Source organism: Sprattus sprattus, assembly GCF_963457725.1.
Source record: "Sprattus sprattus genome assembly, chromosome: 16".
In the NCBI taxonomy this organism is placed as follows: domain Eukaryota; kingdom Metazoa; phylum Chordata; class Actinopteri; order Clupeiformes; family Clupeidae; genus Sprattus; species Sprattus sprattus.
In genome coordinates, this window is record NC_137914.1 from 24,272,840 (window position 1) to 24,292,186 (window position 19,347).

The window sequence follows — 19,347 nt, forward strand, 5'->3', positions numbered from 1 at the left end:
TGGATCTGTCCATGACAGTTTTATCTTCCGGAATAGTGGCATCTATCCATGATTGAGCATCGGTGATTTTGGAGAGACCTGGCTACTTGGTAAATGTATTTGTTTCAGTGGGGATATATTGTAGTGAACCCATGTCCCTTGTAGAACTTATTAATCTCGCCATGTACACATCTATATTTTTATAATAGACAGTTTATGCATTAATGCCACCAATAGCACATTATTTATAATCGTGTTCTTTTAAACATCTCGCTGTAGGTGATGGCGGGCAGAACAACAATACAACCCATTGAATCAGGTTCAGTGATTGAGCGAACGTGAACCAATATATCTATATCCTCTTCGCTGAACCTTAATTTTTTCTTCCTCGATCTCCATGGTGGCAGTAACTTGCAGGCAATTTCTCCCGTCTTTTAACGGTGCGCTAAATAATGATTGCCCAGCGCGGATCTGGTTTGATAAATATCACGGAAAATGCGGGGAAACACTGTGCGTCTGGCAAAGGCGCAGATTAAGCTGCGGTCGCAATGTTAGTAAATCAGGCCCTTTAAAGGGCGGAGTAAGCACAGAGTGCACAGCGCGGATCTGGTTTGATAAATACCACGGAAAATGCGCAAAAACATGTGTTAATGTGCGACCGCAGATTAAGCTGCGGTCGCAATGTTAGTAAATCAGGCCCTTAGACATTAACTTCCAGTGGTAACCTTGGTCACCAATAGTGCCCACCATGTGCTGGTGTGTAGGAGGTAAGTGGTACAGCGTGGACAGATCCAAAGACCAGTCCACTTCAATGATGAGGACACATATGTCTACCCAATACCCTATGCTAGCATTTATGTACAATATACATTATTGCCTCCACCGAATTGTTTCTCTGTCCCTACATCCCCTACCCCTGTAACAGTAACCCTATTGCCACAGTAATCTGGCCTTGTCTGTATCATGTATTTACCACCAGATGTATGTAAACATATGTCCAGTGACCAAATGCTGGCTGTGTATTGCCCCTGTTGCTTCCTTTCCCCTTCTGCCACACTACCCTTCCCCTTCCCCCCTTCCCCCCGTCCCACCTTCCTGTCTCCACCCGGCCGACCTCAAGCAGATGGGTCCCCCCTTATGTGCCGTGGTTCTGCTTAAGGTTTCTTCCTGCCCAACAGGGAGTTTTTCCTTGTCCCTGTTGCTGTTGTGCATGCACTAAGGGGGTTCAGGCTCTGGGCTCTGTTAAGCGCCGAGAGGCAATTGTATTGTTATGGCGCTATACAAATAAAATTGAATTGAATTGAATTGAATTGAATGTATTTATTGTAACAATGACATAGTTATTTTAGACAATTATGATTAAACTATTACTTTTTTACAATTGTCTTTACAGAAACTCTTATGTGAGGCTTCGCCATCTATGTACAAATACATGGATCCAAAGCACCAATGCACCCATAGACATTGACGAGGAGAGACCTATTCGCCTCATGGTGTGTATTTGTAAACATATTATTTCCCTTCAGGGGATTCCTTTGTATTTTTGCTGTTTTATGGGAATAATTTGCATTCTATGTTCCTTTCCTGATGATAGCTGGGAACCTGCCCTACAAAGGAAGACAAAGAGGCCTTTGCCATCGTGTCTGTGCCAGTGATGGAAATCAGGGACTTGGACTTTGCCAATGATGCCAGTTTTATGTTAAGCGTCATGGTGGATCATTTTAGTGCGGGCGTTATCAGCCAGAATGACAGGAGGTACAGATCTGTGGCAAAAGGTTCCCACAAGTGTAGTTGTCGACTAAAAATATGTGACAGTGATGTGAATGACATCTGAAAGCTGCTTCATGTAACGTTGATACTGTCTTTGGGGTCCTGTAGATTTATCATTAAGCTTCTGGAGGATGTGGTGTTCTTTGTGGTGGACCAGGTGAACAATGAGCAACCTGTGCTAGAGGTGGTGATGACCAAACCAAACCGGGAACGACAGAAGCTCATGAGAGAACAGAACATACTCAAACAGGTATCTTCCTCATTTCAGAAGACTAGCTGTTGTTTTTTTCTGTCATAAAGTTAGTTACAATAGTTTTTTATACATGATACTGTAACAAAATGAAATGTTATATCCTCCCCCCAGATTTTTGGGATTATTAAGGTCCCGTTTAAGGAAAGAGGAGATGAGGGCCCTCTGCTGCGGCTAGAGGAGCTGTCAGACCAGAAAAATGCGGTATTCCAGTACATGTTCCGCCTCTGCTACCGGGTACTCCGACACTCACAGGATGACTATCGCAAAAATCAGGTAAATTAGGCTTATACACTCTTCTTATTAGGCTCTACATCTTTCCTATCAATGATGCTGGCTACATGTCTGAATCCACCTGTTATTGAGTAACCTGTGTGTAACTAACTCAATGTCATTAGTAGTACATTGAGTAAATTGTGCGTAACTAATTCAATGTCAATAGTAGTACATTGAGTAAATTGTGCGTAACTAATTCAATGTCAATAGGAGAACATTGAGTAAATTGTGTGTAACTAACTCAATGTCACTAGGAGTACATTGAGTAACTTGTGTGTAACTGACTTAATGTCAATAGGAGTACATTGCCAAGCAGTTTGGAGTGATGCAGTCTCAGATAGGGTATGACATCCTCGCTGAAGACACCATCACTGCTTTGCTACACAACAACCGAAAACTGCTGGAAAAGCACATCACTAAAACCGAGGTGGAGACTTTTGTGAGCCTGGTACGAAGGAACCGGGAGCCAAGGTACCTGTTTCCCTTTTATGGAAGTATAGAAGTGCCTGAAGTCCTCAGTGCCAGTTGAATCGCCACTGAATTGAATAAATCCACACTGAAATAACAATGCTTGAATATTTCTGCACTCTAATTTGATACAAAGAAGAAAAAAAAACAGCAATAGCAATGCTTGATATGTGCTTGATATATGCAGTGTTTATTTCTCACCCTCACAAATACAATCATGCCACGTTTCATGTGGTTTGTCTAAGCATATGAAATCACCAACCAAAAAGCAGTGAAAAGAAAAACAGAAGATAAAAGTCTTTGGCAAACACTATGCTGCAGCGGCGGTCATACATATTACCTGTTGAATTACAATGCAGACAAATTCAAGCATTGTTATTGCGATATGTTTTTATTCAGTTCTTTTAATTCAACAAACCATTGAGTTGCATTGAGTGTTTCTGGTACTATTGTTCTTCCATAACCCTTTTTTCTGACCAGTGCTGGCTGTTAACATGTCTACATGTTGCCCTCAGGTTTCTGGACTATCTCTCAGACCTGTGCGTGTCTAACAACGTGGCAATCCCAGTAACCCAGGAGCTCATCTGTAAATGTGTCTTAGACCCCAAGAACCAGGACATCCTCATTAAGACAGAGTAAGACCTTACTGACGTTTCTCTGTTCCTAATATCTAGCATGCAGGATGGATGTAAAAATCCAGTACAATTAATTGCATATCAATTGACATTTCACTTGTAAATACTCACCATCATACTTTATGAATAGTATTTAACTGTAATAATAACTACTTACTAACCGAGAGTGAGGTCATGCAGGGAAATATCATACTGCGATATTTCCCTCTATGACCGAACGGTCGAGGTTAATAAGTTGTTTATTATATGGCATTTTTAGCTCTTTTCATTTTAAAAATAAATGGTAATTGTAAATAGAAAACAACAATGACTTGCTAACTTCAAGTTACAATGATCAATAGAAAACGGACAACAGGGCTCAGCTTAAATGGCTTTAATTTACAGTTAAACACAAGTTTTTCAAACTATAGTAGTCAAGTCTTCATCATCACTTTCAATAAGACATTTTCGCTGCTTCTGAGTTGTACTGACCTGTACTAAGTCCTATAAAGTATTACCCGATTTCAAAATGTTCACGTTCTTGAGTCTTCACTCTTCAACTGTCATCAACTGTCATGGTACCACAACATTCAACTAGTTTCCTGTTCACAGATAATTTCATAATAGGAGTCCTGATTATATCAGTACTAAACATTACATGTTCATGGCTGTGACCCTATTAATATCGCAAATTTTTAAGGATGTAATGTTTAGTACTTGGTACATGGTATTGCTCATTTTTAAGATGACGTCACTGGAGGGCAATACGGATCTGTATTGACCGGTGAGGAGGGCAATACGCGGCTGTCATGACTACCCATTAGCCAATCAGAATGCTTGTACTGTCGTTGCCATATAATCAACATCCATGGCCAATGGCCTGACTTTTATTTATGAATGTATTTAGCTGCACATCTGTATGTAACCTAGCCTTCCTTCCAACAACATACAACAAGAAGATCTGGACTCACTATCCACAAGCAGATCTATCATGCCCACATCATCAAATACAAAGACGCCCTCTCCTCAGCCAAATCCCAACACTTTACAGAAAAATATCACTGCTGGTGCTGGGAACACTAGGGCCCTGTTCTCAGTGGTCAACAGCACACTGCGCCCCCCAGTTTCCCTTCCCCCACACTTCTACTCCACTGACCACTGTAACACCCTGATGTCATTTTTTAATACAAAAATAGCCACCATCCACCAGCAACTAACCCCTCACATGTCTAGTTGTCCACCCCCTCTAGTTCTCCACTCCCCCATCTCTGTACCACTTTCATGCTTCCAACTCCCCTCTGCCGCCGAGTTATCAGATGCCAGCCGGAAATCCAAATCATCCACCTGCCAACTCGACCCCCTTCCATCCTCCCTGGTTATAGCCTCCCTCCCCTCTCTACTAGGGATGGGTATCGTTTGGGTTTTTTCCGATACCGGTACATAACCGATACTTTTAAAACGATACCGGTGCCTAAACGGTGCCTGAACCGATACTTTAAAAAAAAAAAGCACAAAATGAGGATTGACGACATTAAAGAAAGGCTTTTTTTTATTGCAGAGGCCAATTTTTTTCTTCAAATTGAACAATATATTAACTGTTTAAAGAATACTATGAATATAAATACATACAAAAACTTTGCTTCAAACTACAGCTTCAAACTATGAATATTATATTAACTGTTAACAACAGTTTATAGTATGCTTAAATAAATATAAATAAATACAAAACACACACACACAGACTACAGCTTCAAACTTATGAGCATATTTGCCTATGTAGTCAAACATGTATTATTTAGTTTGCATTTATTTAATGAAATTTCACAATTTTCTGATTTGTTTATACCTAGTTATCTTTTCTATCTTGTTTACTTGAACACACCGATTGCGTGAAAGTGTACTGCCCCTTTAAGAGACTATAGCTCCGGTAGCCTACCTACAGTTTAAGTTTGCGGTTGCAGATCTGCCCAGGACTCTTGCCTTCTCTCCACTCTTTACCCGCAATTGTTTTGTTGCATTTACTGCAAGTCGCGGTGTTTGAATCTTTTTGTGCGAAATACAGCCACACTTTTGACCGTTTACCTTTCGCTATTTTCTCTGTTAAAAGGTTGATGGCGAGCTCTGTTTGTGCTTGCGCTGTTAAATGCTGCCTGCTTCACTGTCATAAGACTGTTGCTATGAAAACACCAAGCGTGAGCGCCAAAGGACAAAGTTAACATTGGGAGATGGGGCAGTTTTAAATGTGACCCACGAAATATGCATGATTGGCAACAAAATAAAAGATAATTCATACAGATCATACATACGCCACTCACGTTACTGCTAGCTAGTTTTCTACTGTTTTGGAACCAGCCTCCGTGCTTCATGTTGCAGCCTGAAATAATTCCTGTTTATAAGACAACATTTTACGTACGTTATGTTCATTTAACTGCATGATTTGTTGCGGTTCCTCATTACAATCAGCTCAGGCATTGAAAGGAAGCATCGAAATCTGCGTGACATTTCGGTCCGGTTTGTTCATTTAGCTGCATGAATTGTTGATGTTATTCATTTCAATCGGCTCAGGCACCGAAAGGAAGCACCGAAATCTGCGTGACATTTCGGTCCGGGTAGGTATCGGTTGTATAGTCCCGGTGCCATATTGGTACCGGTTCTCGGTACCCAACCCTACTCTCTACTGCCCCTGATAACTGCCATTATCCATTCTCCCATGACCTCTGGTTCAGTCCCATCTTCTCTTAAATCTGCTGCAGTGACACCGACGCTGAAAAAACCTTGTTCAGACCCCAACAACTTCAATAACCTTCGTCCCATCTCCAAACTGCCATTTCTCTCAAAAATCCTGGAAAAGGTAGTGGCATCACAGGTCCATGCCCATCTCTCCAACAATAACCTCTATGAACAATTCCAATCCGGTTTTCGCCCCCGCCACAGCACAGAAACGGCCCTCATCAAAATCACTAATGACCTCCTGATGGCAGCTGACTCAGGACTATTATCCATCCTCATCCTCCTCGACCTGAGCGCTGCTTTTGACACCATATCCCACTCCACCCTCCTTGACAGACTAGCCTCCATTGGCATTACTCACACACCCCTAGACTGGTTCCGCTCATATCTCTCTGGACGTACTCAGTTCATCCAGTTAAAATCATTCTCATCCCACCCATCCCCCCTCTCCACTGGTGTTCCCCAGGGCTTTGTCCTTGGCCCTATCCTATTCATCATATACCTCCTCCAACTTGGACTGATTTTCCGTAAATACAATATTCATTTCCACTGTTATGCGGATGACACCCAGCTCTACGTTTCCACCAAACCCACTTCCACCTTCCCACCCTCCTCCCTCTGTGCCTGTTTACAGGAAATCAAATCCTGGTTTTCTTCCAATTTCCTAAAGCTTAACAGTGATAAAACTGAGGCAGTCCTCATTGGCTCCAAACACACCCTCACCAAACACCCCAGTTTCACCCTCACCATAGATAACTCCTCGGTTACCCCCTCTCCTCAGGTTAAAAGCCTGGGTGTCGTCCTCGAAAGCACCCTATCATTCCATACCCACATCAACAACACCATCCGATCTGCCTACTTTCACATCCGCAATATCAACCGCCTCCGCCCCTCACTCACTCCCAACACCGCCGCAATCCTGGTTCACTCCCTTGACACTTCCCGCCTGGACTACTGCAATTCCCTTCTCTTTGGTCTCCCACACAAACTCCTCCATAAACTTCAACTGGTACAAAATGCTGCTGCCCGTATCGTCACTAGGACGCCATCCATCAGTCACATCACCCCCGTTCTACATCAACTCCACTGGCTTCCCATTAAACACCGCATTAACTACAAAATCCTCCTCTACACATTTAAGGCAATCCATAACCTCGCCCCTCCATACCTCTCTGACCTCCTCCACATCAATGTCCCTACCCGGTCTCTCAGGTCTGCCTCCTCCATCACCCTGACCGTCCCCCAAGCCCATCTGTCCACCATGGGATCCAGAGCCTTCAGCCGCTCTGCCCCTCACCTCTGGAACTCCCTCCCCCCTGACATCAGGAACATTGACCCTAACTCAATCACTCTCTTTAAAACACACATCAAAAAACACCTGTTTAGGCAAGCCTATACCTGTAAAGGTCCTGCCAACTGAAGTTGTTGCTGTATTATGTATTATTCAATGTTTTATTCACTGTTGTAAGGCGACCTTGGGTTTCTTGAAAGGCGCCCTATAAATAAAATGTATTATTATTATTATTATTATTAACAACATATCAGATGTGAACACATACAAAAAAAAGGAAAAGCATAAATAGATATAAATATGTTAAGAAAGAAATCAAGCATCAACAACAACAAATTAAAAAAACATGGAAATTCACACAATGCTTTAAAAACGGTAAACTGACATGTAGTGTAGCAACTGATAAGACTAACAAACAAACAACATTACTCAGCACCTAATAACGCCTAACATAATATTTCAGAGGCACATTCAAAATTCACCAAGAGTCATTGATGTTTGGCTTCATCTGCAATATACAAAAACCTAGGAAGAATGTCACTACGCTGCCTGAGTTAGGGTTCTATACAGTCATGAAAATATGGCCGTCCAGTGGGAACCTCAGTAGTATTAAATGTAACATCTCTTTATTTTGAATGACTTCAATTAATAGAAAAGACAGACAAGTGTCTCCCTTAAAGTGAGTAGTGAGTAGAGTGGTAAGAGTTAGACCTTACTCTGTATTCATTTTATGGACAGTTTATTATGTATTTAAGACGTTATAATTTCAGACTGTAAAATGTACAGGGTGATGGATTACGTGGTATACTATCTGTTGATATTATCTTCTCTTCCACTCAGGGGTCTTTTCTTGTCTCATTCATCAAGGAACGGGTCATTTTTATGCATTAAAATCTGTATTTCCTAAATCCTTATAGCTTATGTGCAAAATATTAGAAACAAATCTCGCTCAAACAAAGTTTTCATTAAAACCTTTGTACAGTTTTTGTAGTGAAATTTCAGTTTGTTAAGAAAATGACAGTTTCTTTACAGTTATTGAGGTAAACAGACAGTTATTGAGGTAAAGAAACAACTCTATCTTTGTAGGGATTTTTTCCATGTAGTCAAACACCTAAATTTAATACATATATCTATACTTTGACGCGGGTGCATGCCTTGTGTGTGATACTCGGAAACTCGGAATACTCAAATTATTCGATTACAAAAAATTCCCTCTATTCCCTCTAATGAAAAGTGTCTGCTATCATATGACTCACGGTATGTGGCCTGCTCAGCTTCAGTATCATTGTTTCACGAGGACTGTTATTATTGACACACGCACGTTCAAATTTAAGGTGGCGCGATGGCAGAGAATCAAGACATCGGCCGTAAAAGGCATAAAATGTCTAAAGTTTGGGATCACACACACAAAGCACAGCTGTTGAGCATTGATCCAATTAAAGTGTTGGAGTTGGAATAAAAACCTGTTTTTGATACGTGCAGCCCTACTCGGATGGGAATGCATTTTTTTCACTTGGAAGTGTAGGGGAACCATTGTTGGCTCAGAGAGATGGTTACTAATCTAGTGGCCAAAGGTTTAATGTGTAATCGGTTTTATCCAGCGTCTAAGTGAAACTACTTAGGTTGACCAGTCTGTTTCCAATTCCTTTTATTATTATCATTAACCACCGCAAATACAAATCAGTAATATTATGTCTCTCTGAAAGTTTATTAATCGTCATTTGTTAAAAAAAGAATCACTTACGGATAAACATGCTACTCTGACAGCGGTCTGTAAACCAGTTCACGGACCGTAGTCACGAATGCGATTACAGTCACAGTCACATTATCACACAGTTCTGGCGCGATCTACAGCAACTCTGCCCACTGAGTGCTTGATACACAAACTCCTTGTAACTCCTGGAAGTAAATTACTTTAGAAGAGAGAATAGTACAGGATTATCTTTACATTATATTGCTCATTCCTGGCTTTACAAAAAAAAGCTTATTGTTAATCTGTGGTAATCCCTCTTTTAAAGTTATTGTATTGCCAGGAATTCATTTATTGTAAAACCAGGAATTAGAAAATACAATGCAAAGATAAAGACACTAAACAATAAAATAAATATTATAGATTTAGCTAAGTCAAGAATAACACAAAGTTATGATACTATAAAGACAATAGATTACAGTAGCAAAGACAATAAAATACATATTAGAAACTAAATGACTACCCTAAATCAAGAATAAAACAAAGTTGTAATACTATTAACAGTGATACAAAATAGAAAGCAAGTCAGGGATCTAGCATACCTGTTAGAGATATGGGGCCGTATTCACAAAGCCTTTTATCTTACCACTAGGAGTGCTCCTAACTCGCGCTAAAACCTTTTACGTAGGAGTAATTTCTTAAAAGTGATTCACAACGGCTCTGAGACCTACTCATACTAAGGATAATACCAACTCCTAAGCTTAAGATAAAAACTCCGTTGCTATGGATGACGTCGCTTCTCATGCACGAGTTTAGAAGGGGTGAGGACGGTGATTGGTTGTTGACAGGCTCTCTCATTAAAAACTAATTTGTGACGTCTCTCTAACAATCCCACTATATCGACTGAAAATAAGAGAATAACCTAGGCTTCAAATTAAGTCATATTAAATAGTCATGGACAGTGCAGTTAGCAGAATGCACACGCATGATGACAAGTTTGTGCATCCAACGGGAATGACACTTTGCACGTTAAGAGAAATATAAAGCGATCAATATAAAATATGGCAATTGCATGTAATCAAGGCAGTAATAATTAAAGCACCCAGCAAACTGTAAGGCTATTATATTTCCAGCCCTTGACCACTTCAAATATCAGCACATGCGGCCCTTTAAGCCCTCCAATCTTAATTGATCAAAGCGAAACGAACGTGAAACGTATAGCCTAAGCGAAAGCCTACTGGTACCAGGACCAATAGCCACTGTCACCCCAGCGGCATCCAGCTGGTAAGTTCTCAAAAACCTGCTGCAGACCGCTCTCCGTTGAAATGCACAAGTCATCGGTACATCCAACTGTTGGATGATGTGGGGCCTACAGTGCGTTGATAGTTTGATGAATTAAACGGCTGAATGATGATTCCCAGTGTCGTCATTTGCGTTTTCTGCGAAGCCAAATAATCTATCTTTATGTTTCCAAACATTTCACTTCGGGACACATCGTTGTTTAAAGGCGTCATTGCATCCCGCGCTAATTCTACGACAATATTAATACCTTCACGGTTTAAGCAATGTCTTTTATCAATTCCAAGTCGGCTGCAGCCATCTTACGATTTTTTGTGAATAGGTCTTAGTGACTTAGGAGTCCTCATGAGAAGTTTTAAGCTGTCCTAGACTTAGGTGCTACTTTTAGGGATAAAATATTTTGTGAATTGCTCTTAGTAAAAAAAATTAGGAGTCCTACATTTAAGACTGACACGCCCATTATTTTTAGGAGTTTCTCCTAAATTCGCCACTTATGAGCTACTTTTAGCCCTAAGATTCTTTGTGAATACGCCCCATGGTTTCACACCAAATGTGTGTGGTAGTTCTGGATACAGAACGTTTTCAACCTAAGTTGTCACTTCCCTAAATTACCCAGCCAGAAAGACATTCTTAAAGTACAAGGCAAATGGGAACACATCTGGGGACCTTTTCATTATTGGGGTTATTTCCATATGAGTGGCATGAGGTAGGATCCTGGGGCTGCATTGTGTGACCCCAGCAGGGTGTGTCACTGTGGATTGAAGACCAACATTTCCCCATGGTTCTGGAAACTTTATAAAGATTTACCCTGTTGTTCTACTACTGAGACCCTTTGTGCTCCTTGTACCACGACCATTACAATTAGGGCTGAACGATTAAATGCATTTGCGATTAAATCGCGATATGGTAAAACGCGATTTTCTAACCGCAACGTCCGCGATTACAACGTGGTCTAAAATGGATTTTTTTTTTTTAAGATGGTACATTTTGCACACAGTGGATAAAGCAGCATAACCAGTGGCGGTGCGTCAATATAGGGCGCTGGGGCGCCGCCCACCCTAGAATTTTGAGATGAAAAAAAAATTGACATGTCAAAAAACATTATATATCAAATCATTTAATAAGAAATGTACTGATTTAAAGCGTTAAATGTGTGCCGGAGACCATAAGCCCCTGTCAAAAACCACTTAAATGTGACCAAATATAATATATTGCCATTCATTATCACTGAGAGAAGCCACTCCTCCCTGTGGGCGCCGGCCAAGTTGAAGTCGATGGAAGCCAAAAAAAGGGGCAGGAACATTTGAGCAAGGACAGCTTCTCATTGGCGGATGACAGTTCGAGCCATGGGCGCACTTCACTAATTAAGAAATTAAAAGAAATGGGACCTGAGCGTCCGGATTTAAAACTTGAACAGATAAGCACTGACCGCGGAAGAACCTACAAGCGGAGCTTCTCCTCCAGCCTTTATGCTAACCGGAGCTGGTTAGCGGGCTGTGCAGTGAGTAATGTGTTTTTTTGTTTCCCCTGGTTGTTGTTCCAATGTACTGGGACTGAAATACTCTGGACTACAACGGGATGAGGGATCTAAAGCAGTTCACCCAGAAATGCAAGAAACACGAATCGTGCCGCAGCCATTTTACTAACAGCATGAAGCTAAGTCTCTTTGGGAGACTGAGTATAGCGGAACAGCTCGACGAAGGGTACCGAATCGGTATCCGTAAACACAATGAGGAAGTAAGGAAGAACAGGCACATTCTCTCAAGAATTATAGACTGTATTAAGTTCTGTGGTGCATTTGAGTTGGCACTGCGTAGTCATGATGAGAGCGAGAACTCTGATAACCCAGGGATATTTCGTGGCTTGGTGGACGTTGTTGCCTCACTCGACGGTGCACTGAAAGACCATCTCGAGAGCGCGACTGTGTTCAAGGGAACATCCAAAACGGTCCAGAATGAACTTCTTGCCTGTATGCTGGCTGTTGTTAGGGAAAAGATCGTAAGTGAGGTTCATAAAATGTTATGTCTCTTCTGCTCTAAACCTCTCATGTGAGGGTGTGGGCACCTTTTTTATTCTGCTCATCTCTGAAACCCTACCCAATGTCTCTTACTTATGTCCCTACCATTCTGCTCTGAACTGTCATGCCCAAAGTAACAGGTTATTGTTGTTGGATAGTGTTGAGCACTGTATGTTATTGAAATGGGACAATAACATCACTCAACTTGTGAAGAAAGGCCAGCAGCGCCTGTTCTTCCTTCGGCAGCTGAGAGGACTTCAGGTCAGCCCCCCCATTATGGTGCAGTTCTACAGGGCCATCATTGAGAGTGTGCTCACATCCTCACACTCGGTCTGGTATGACTCTGCCTCTGCCCGCTCTAAGGCCAGGCTCCAAAGAGTCGTACGGGCTGCAGAGCGCATCATCGGCTGCCCCCTTCCTTCCATCAAGGACCTCCACAGCTCCAGATCCCGCAGGAAAGCTGTGAAGATCACCCCTCACATCCTGCCTAACCGTCTCCCCTCTGGACAGCGATATAGGGCCATCAGGACAAAAACCTCACGTCACCTCAATAGTTTTTTCCCCCAAGCAATAGCCCTCATAAACAGCTCTTGCACATGAGCTTTATGGCTCCTCTCAGCACTTTATTTATTTAACTTATTTAACATTTCTATTATTGCACTACCTCCATGGTCATACTGGTACTTTTCTTGTATTGTTGTTCCGGCTTGTCCCTTTGTTCTGTTCTGTGTTCTATTTGTAATGCTCCAGCCTGCATGGAGAATACCATTCAAAATTCCTAGTACCTGTGTACATGGCGAAATAAAGAAATTGAATTGAAATAAAGCTATGTTTTTTTTTATATTCTAATCAAAACCTCTGGGGTTTTTTTCTCATTGCGGAGGGCTATTTAAACCGCGCCGCCCAAGTGCGCCCCCCCTCCCAAAAAAAAATGTCACCAGCCGCCACTGAGCATAACAGATCAATTGCTAATCGCTCACGAGAGGCTAGTGGCTCCAACTAGCGAAATATCGTCAAATGTGCTTACTTTGACACTATGACAAACTAGTTTGTCAACAACTGTCCTAACACAGTCAAACATCAAGCAAGTGCAACACAAGACAAAAGCAAGACGGCAAATAAGCTACTTACTAGTTCAGCAGACAGTAAAAAACGGGCGGCTTCAGTCAAACCTACATAAAGCAGTCAATTGCCTACGGACCCTGGTATGGCAATGGCACAGAGGCGATTCTCCATATTAAAAGTCATTGTAGCGCCCCCATTTTTTTAAAGCTGCTATTATAAGGTAAAACTGCTTATCGTAACCCTAACCCTGAAGTACAATTACTGCATAATGCCACTTTTAAAAGTGCATGCCTTATGTTTATACAATGACTTTGTTTCAATTACTTAAATGCACAGGGGCAAAGCCACCGATTTGTTTCTGTAATGAGCAGTTAAATAAAAATGCAAAAAATGTGGGAAAGAATATTTTACACTAAATGTATCTAATATTGTGTTGGTCATATTTAAATTATTCATTAGGCTTTGTTGGGAAAAAAAGAGGATACAATGAAAAAAGAAAATGCATATTGAATCACAATCGCAATATTTTGGGGAAAAATCGCAATTAGATTATTTTCCAAAATCGTTCAGCCCTAATTACAATGCTACCAAACACTAATGTGCTGACATCTTCTATTTACCAAATACATTTTAACCTTAAAATGTGGAATGTGGATTTTACCCTTTAAAAAATTATTCCAAATTATATTTTCTAGCAGTGATTTATAAAAAATGCTAGTCATATGTATAAACATGTTTGGTGAATAAATGTTGTCATTACAAAATAAGTAATTTAATTCTTGTTCTCCTGAAGCAATTTGTCTGTGGTTTGTAGAAGTTGTAGCATCTGTTTGTTTGTAGTATTGTTTTGTTTTAGAAATATGGATGGTTGGCATCCTAACCTACATTTGCCCCATTCTGTAAACTAGTTTTGTAAATGTGAGTGGTACGTGTATATCACATCACACAGGCGCCGTACACCCAAAGAGATACCCCATGGCACAGAATATTTGGGCATGGAGGACTATACTGAAGAGGATGAGGTGTGGCTGGTCTGGATGGACAAGACCAAGGAGCTACAAGAGAAGGGGATTCGTCAGCTGGCACAAGAAGCCAGACAGGGAAACACCCATGATGAGAATGTGCTCACTTATTACAGGTATGAAGTCACATGTCTGCAACTCTACCCTGAGTTTTTTTTTCAGATCATTTCTGTGTGTAAATACGATGCTGTCAGATGATAAGGAAGTTAACAGAGTTTGTGGGAGAAACAGTTGATGCCTTGTTGATGCCCTGTTCTTTTCTTTTCCTGTATATATTTAGTTTTGTTTCATCAAATTGCTCCTGCCCTGTGTCAATCTCCAATACACTGAATTCTGGATAATTAATTTGCCTTGCTCTGGTTCATTGTCTGCACCCAACCCCTGAGCTAGCCACTGCAGGTCCAATATTCAGCCTAATCCCTTTTAGTGCGGTATTGGGGCTGGTAGGGAGAGTGGCCTTGGTTTAACTTTCCTCTCTGTGACGCTCCCTCCAAGCGTCTGGCACCAGCTGATTTCTTCCTACTGGGCCACTACTTTGCTACAGTATCAACAAAGTCATCTGTGACCTGCGTGACGTATGCCCCTTCGCCCCGGTACTAAAGGCATGTTCACCGCGGACTTGACCCTTGGCAATCTTCTCGCGAATATTTCGAGTGACTGCCAAGCTCTGGCGGTCATCCGAAATTCCTAGAACCATGGTTACATATGTAACCTAGCGTTCTATTTCATTTCTACTGAACGCCAGAGGCGGTGCCTTCAGCACTGGATGACTAATACCAACAAAGTCACAAGGAAATCTAACCTTACTCCCGCTGTAAGGAAGTAAGAAGAACAGCTGCTGTCACTGGGTTATGTGGGACCACGTTAACCCTATAAAACCTCGCAAATGTGCAGGTTGATGCCCATGATGCAGCTGTCCCCAAAATATAAAAGGGGGACAACTCTTAGGGCTGCCCACGATGTACATACACTCCTGGTTGAGTGACCTCGGACCTGAGGGACCGGAAGGCAACTGCTCCTATAGGCACTAATAATAGCGTCCACAATCCAACGTGATAGCCGTTGTTTGGATACGATGTGCCATCTCCTCTGTCCTGAATGACAGGGAAACAGTGAATCAGACTGGCGGAATTCCACGGTCATATCAATATAAGCCCTTAGTGCTCTCACTGGGCACAACAGGTAGGTGCTCTGTCCCTGCTCATCCTACTGAGCTGGGGGCTCAAAAGCAGCCAGCCTGAGCGGCTGATTTGTGTAGGATGCAGAGGTTCCGCTAGAGAAAAATGTTGCCGGTCAAAATGACCGGCAGAGTTTTCATTTGCCAGACATTTTAATGATAAGCCGGCCAAATATCGATTTCTGGTTCTAAATTAGCCTATTGAAGAAAACTGACGGCATGCGTAGCTTAAATAATAACATAATCAGGTAGTTTAGAATGCAACATGTTTATTTGCCTAAGTTTACAATGAAAAAAAACATAAATGTTTGATGCGCGTCAATAAGTGGCCTTTAATCGCAACCTGCTGTGGCGTTAAATTGAGCGCTGCAACATGGTCATTGCTCTGTCTACGTTCAATGAGAGCAGAGATTCTAAAATGATTCGACCCTCTTGTGAATCCGTTGTGTTGTCCTGCCTTTTCGCAGTGCTAACAGAATTTTTTACTGTGACTATCAATTACCTCGCACCGGAACTTGTCACTCAATAACGACATAAACGCCCGACATTTCGGCTTTTTCTCTGGTGAAGCTGCTCGAACCTCTAGGGCTTCAGGTATTCAGTGTTTGGAAAGTTCACTTTCTACATGAACTAGTTCAGTTCATAGTTCATAATTCAAAATTTTGAACTAAGTTCACAGCTCCCAAAAAATTACTTGTTCAGTTCGTTATTTCAATAGGCTGCGAGCTATAATTTTTCAAAATCTCTATCTGTCTGCAATACCGCTATCGGCTCCTACGCAACTTCGACGCGCTCACGCACAAACATAGACAATATAATGAAATGAAACGCGTTCAGCACAACACTGCAGGTATTACAGGTTGATCCTCATCAGACGGTTCACCCTCATTAGTTGTGTTTGAAATCTTTTAAGGCTAGTCTGCTTGGCTATGTTTTATCCTTCTCACTCGCTCCTTGTTTATAACCGACGGTTTGCGCTCTATTTAAAATTTCTAACGGCATATTAGCCTGTTCCTTTAAAACATAATAAGGGCAGTGCACGTTTGCTTTATAGGTCTAAATATTAGGATTGTTGTCAATTTCAGATTGTGTTTGCGAGACAATTTGACCGGTGGGATCTAATATTTTCGGACATTTCAATTTTTTTCCGGACAAAGACCGGCAATTACCGGACAACGGAAACGCTGGTAGGATGATGAAAATGTTTTTGGAAGAAAGGCCGGATTCGGCCACAAAGTTACCCCTGTGCCTCCAGGGTTCCAATATAGACTTTCTTGGCATGGCTTTCGTTTAGCCGATGCCATGGCCAAGAGAAAAGCGGTCTACATAGACATCCATTTCAATTCCACCATCTCTAGAGGTTCAAATGGGGACTGACAGAGTGCCTTTAGGACTATAGGCAAGTCCCAAGAGGGCACTGAGCTTCGCTGAAGCGGCCTTAGTCGTTGAGCACCCTTAAGAAAGCGGGTCATTAGCGTATGGGACCCACTTGTCAGACCATCTGCCCTACTGTGCATGGCTGAGATGGCTGAGATGCATATACTTTGATGGTGGAGGCTAAAGGCCTCTGTCAAAACGGTACTGGAGATACTGGAGTTTTACCAGTACAGGACATTGTATCGGGTCCTGCTTCTGTGTTTGGCACCACTCACAAAAAAAGCTTCTACTAGTACAGCCCATTGGTGGAAGGTGCCCAGGAGCTGTGGATGGTCCGCAGGACCGCTGGGTCACATGACCCTAACAATGGCTCTGGCCCTTCAGAGGCCAGACTCACTACAAGTAACACCTTGTGGTTCCCTATGAGGATCCTGTCCAGAGTGGGCAGGATCAGTGGTAATGGGGGTAAGGCGTACAGCAGCTGATTTGGCCACGCCTGGGCCAGTGCATTCTGGCCCAAGGGGCTTGTAGACTCCCCAGAGGGGACAGTGCGTTGTCAACTGGGAGGGGAAAAGATCCACCCCTGCCAGGTCGCTTCCACCACTTGTGGATGCAGCCTCCATTCCCCAGGAGGTGGGTGCTTCCGGGATAGCAAATCCACAGCCGTGTTCTGAATGCCTGGCAAATGCATTGCCCCCAGGCTCAGAAAGAGTGGATTGGCCCACAGCCACAGCCTCAAGGATTGTCTGGACCTTGTGCTCCCCTGGTGGTTTACCTGGTAGACCACTGATGTGTTGTCTGCTCTTACCAGGACATGCTTTTCTACCAATACTGGAAGAAAATGTTTGAGCGTCAGCAGAACAACCTGCATCTCCAATAAATGTATGTGCTGTTCCTGCTCCCAAGGATGGTCATTTTGACTCCATGGAACCTCAGTGGTCGACGTCCAAACCGAGGGCCTCTGTCTGCCGGGAGCCTCACAGCTCAGACTGGCAAACTGTTGTTTGGCCTGTGTAACCTGTAGGCTGCACTCCAGAGCTTGCTGCGCAGCAGGACCAAATATCTGTCCTGGAATGACAGGAAGAGACAAAAGGGCCTTCCTGCACGGCTCCAAGTGGAGACTGGGCCAACCATATCTGGCGTCGAGCCTGGGTTAACTAGGACACCGCCTACCCAACTCCCTGGTCATGTAGGCAAACGCCTGCAGGGAGTCAGCCTGTGCAGAGGAGTCAGCCTCAGAAGTCTGAAATGTCTGGGACAGGGCTAGTACCAGGTGTGACATTGAATATGTAGTCGTCTGTCAAACGGCACTGTGGTTGGGGGCAGCGAGAATCAGGTTGGAGTGCTTTACCAGGCGTCAGCACCAGGGCAGCAACGGCTGGTTCAATATTGGGCATACGATCAAGGCCATGGGCAGATGCATCTTACATGTTGGCTAGTGCTTTATAGTCCCCTGGGAGATGAGAGCACCGTCTGGGATCTGCCAAGCATCTCTGCAGCTCCTTGATATATGGGGCCGAGGGTGGAACATTAAAAGCTGTAGATGGAGAGGCCTTTTCTGAAAAAAGGCACTCTGAGGAGAGGTCTGCATGGGTGTAATATCCAACCCCAGACGTGCTAGTGCCATCTTCGCTGTGGTCTAACTGATGTTTGGCTTCTTTCGGAGCCCTTCAGTGTGGTGTGGCTCGTACCCAGAGAACTGGGATGAGAGTAATAGGGGCCTCTCTGAAGCCCTGGTGGAGAGAACATCCTCCTTGAGGATCTCAAAAGCTGGCGACAGTATTGGAGGGAGCACCTCCGAAGGAGACTGTGGAGCCGCTGTACAAGAGCACTAGCAGGCTGTGCAGAAGGTTGTTGAAGATTTAGAAGCAGAGTCTTTATTTCTGCGAACTCCAAAGTCGAAGTGTCTACCTTCTGGGCAAGCGGATCAATTTTCCTGCATTTGCCCCTACCAGAGGCTTCCTGGGAATCAGGCCTCCGGCGTTTGCATTGCTTAGGAGACATGGCGCTGCGTCTCTGTGCTGGGGGTGGTTTTGGCTGGGCCAGCCTCTCCAAACGCACAGCTAGACTCATGCAGCTGCAGTTCATGCATGCCAGCTCAGTAAGTCCTTGCCTGAGGTGCTCAACACCTAGGCATGAGGGACACTTATCGTGGCCGTCCTCTGTCTCAAGAGGGGCCCAGCAATCAGTGCATGTAATGAACATGCATGCAATATACAGCCGCGGAAAAAATTAAGAGACCACTTCAAAATTATCAGTTTCTCTGGTTTTACTATTTATTGGTATGTGTTAAAGTAAAATGTACATTTTTGTTTTATTCTA

General features: G+C 42.9%; 1 protein-coding gene across 1 annotated transcript in view; it reads left to right on the forward strand.

Annotated features, from left to right (window-relative positions):
• itpr3 (inositol 1,4,5-trisphosphate receptor, type 3) overlaps positions 1-19,347 on the forward strand; it is a gene marked incomplete at both ends in the record, with an annotated part of 155,198 nt that overhangs the window by 24,793 nt on the left and 111,058 nt on the right. The window contains 7 exons of the mRNA XM_080853365.1: positions 1,373-1,472; positions 1,574-1,734; positions 1,858-1,999; positions 2,114-2,275; positions 2,574-2,746; positions 3,259-3,378; positions 14,399-14,587. Coding sequence (XP_080709491.1) covers positions 1,373-1,472; positions 1,574-1,734; positions 1,858-1,999; positions 2,114-2,275; positions 2,574-2,746; positions 3,259-3,378; positions 14,399-14,587 — 1,047 coding nt within the window. The remainder of the gene's footprint in view (positions 1-1,372; positions 1,473-1,573; positions 1,735-1,857; positions 2,000-2,113; positions 2,276-2,573; positions 2,747-3,258; positions 3,379-14,398; positions 14,588-19,347) is intronic.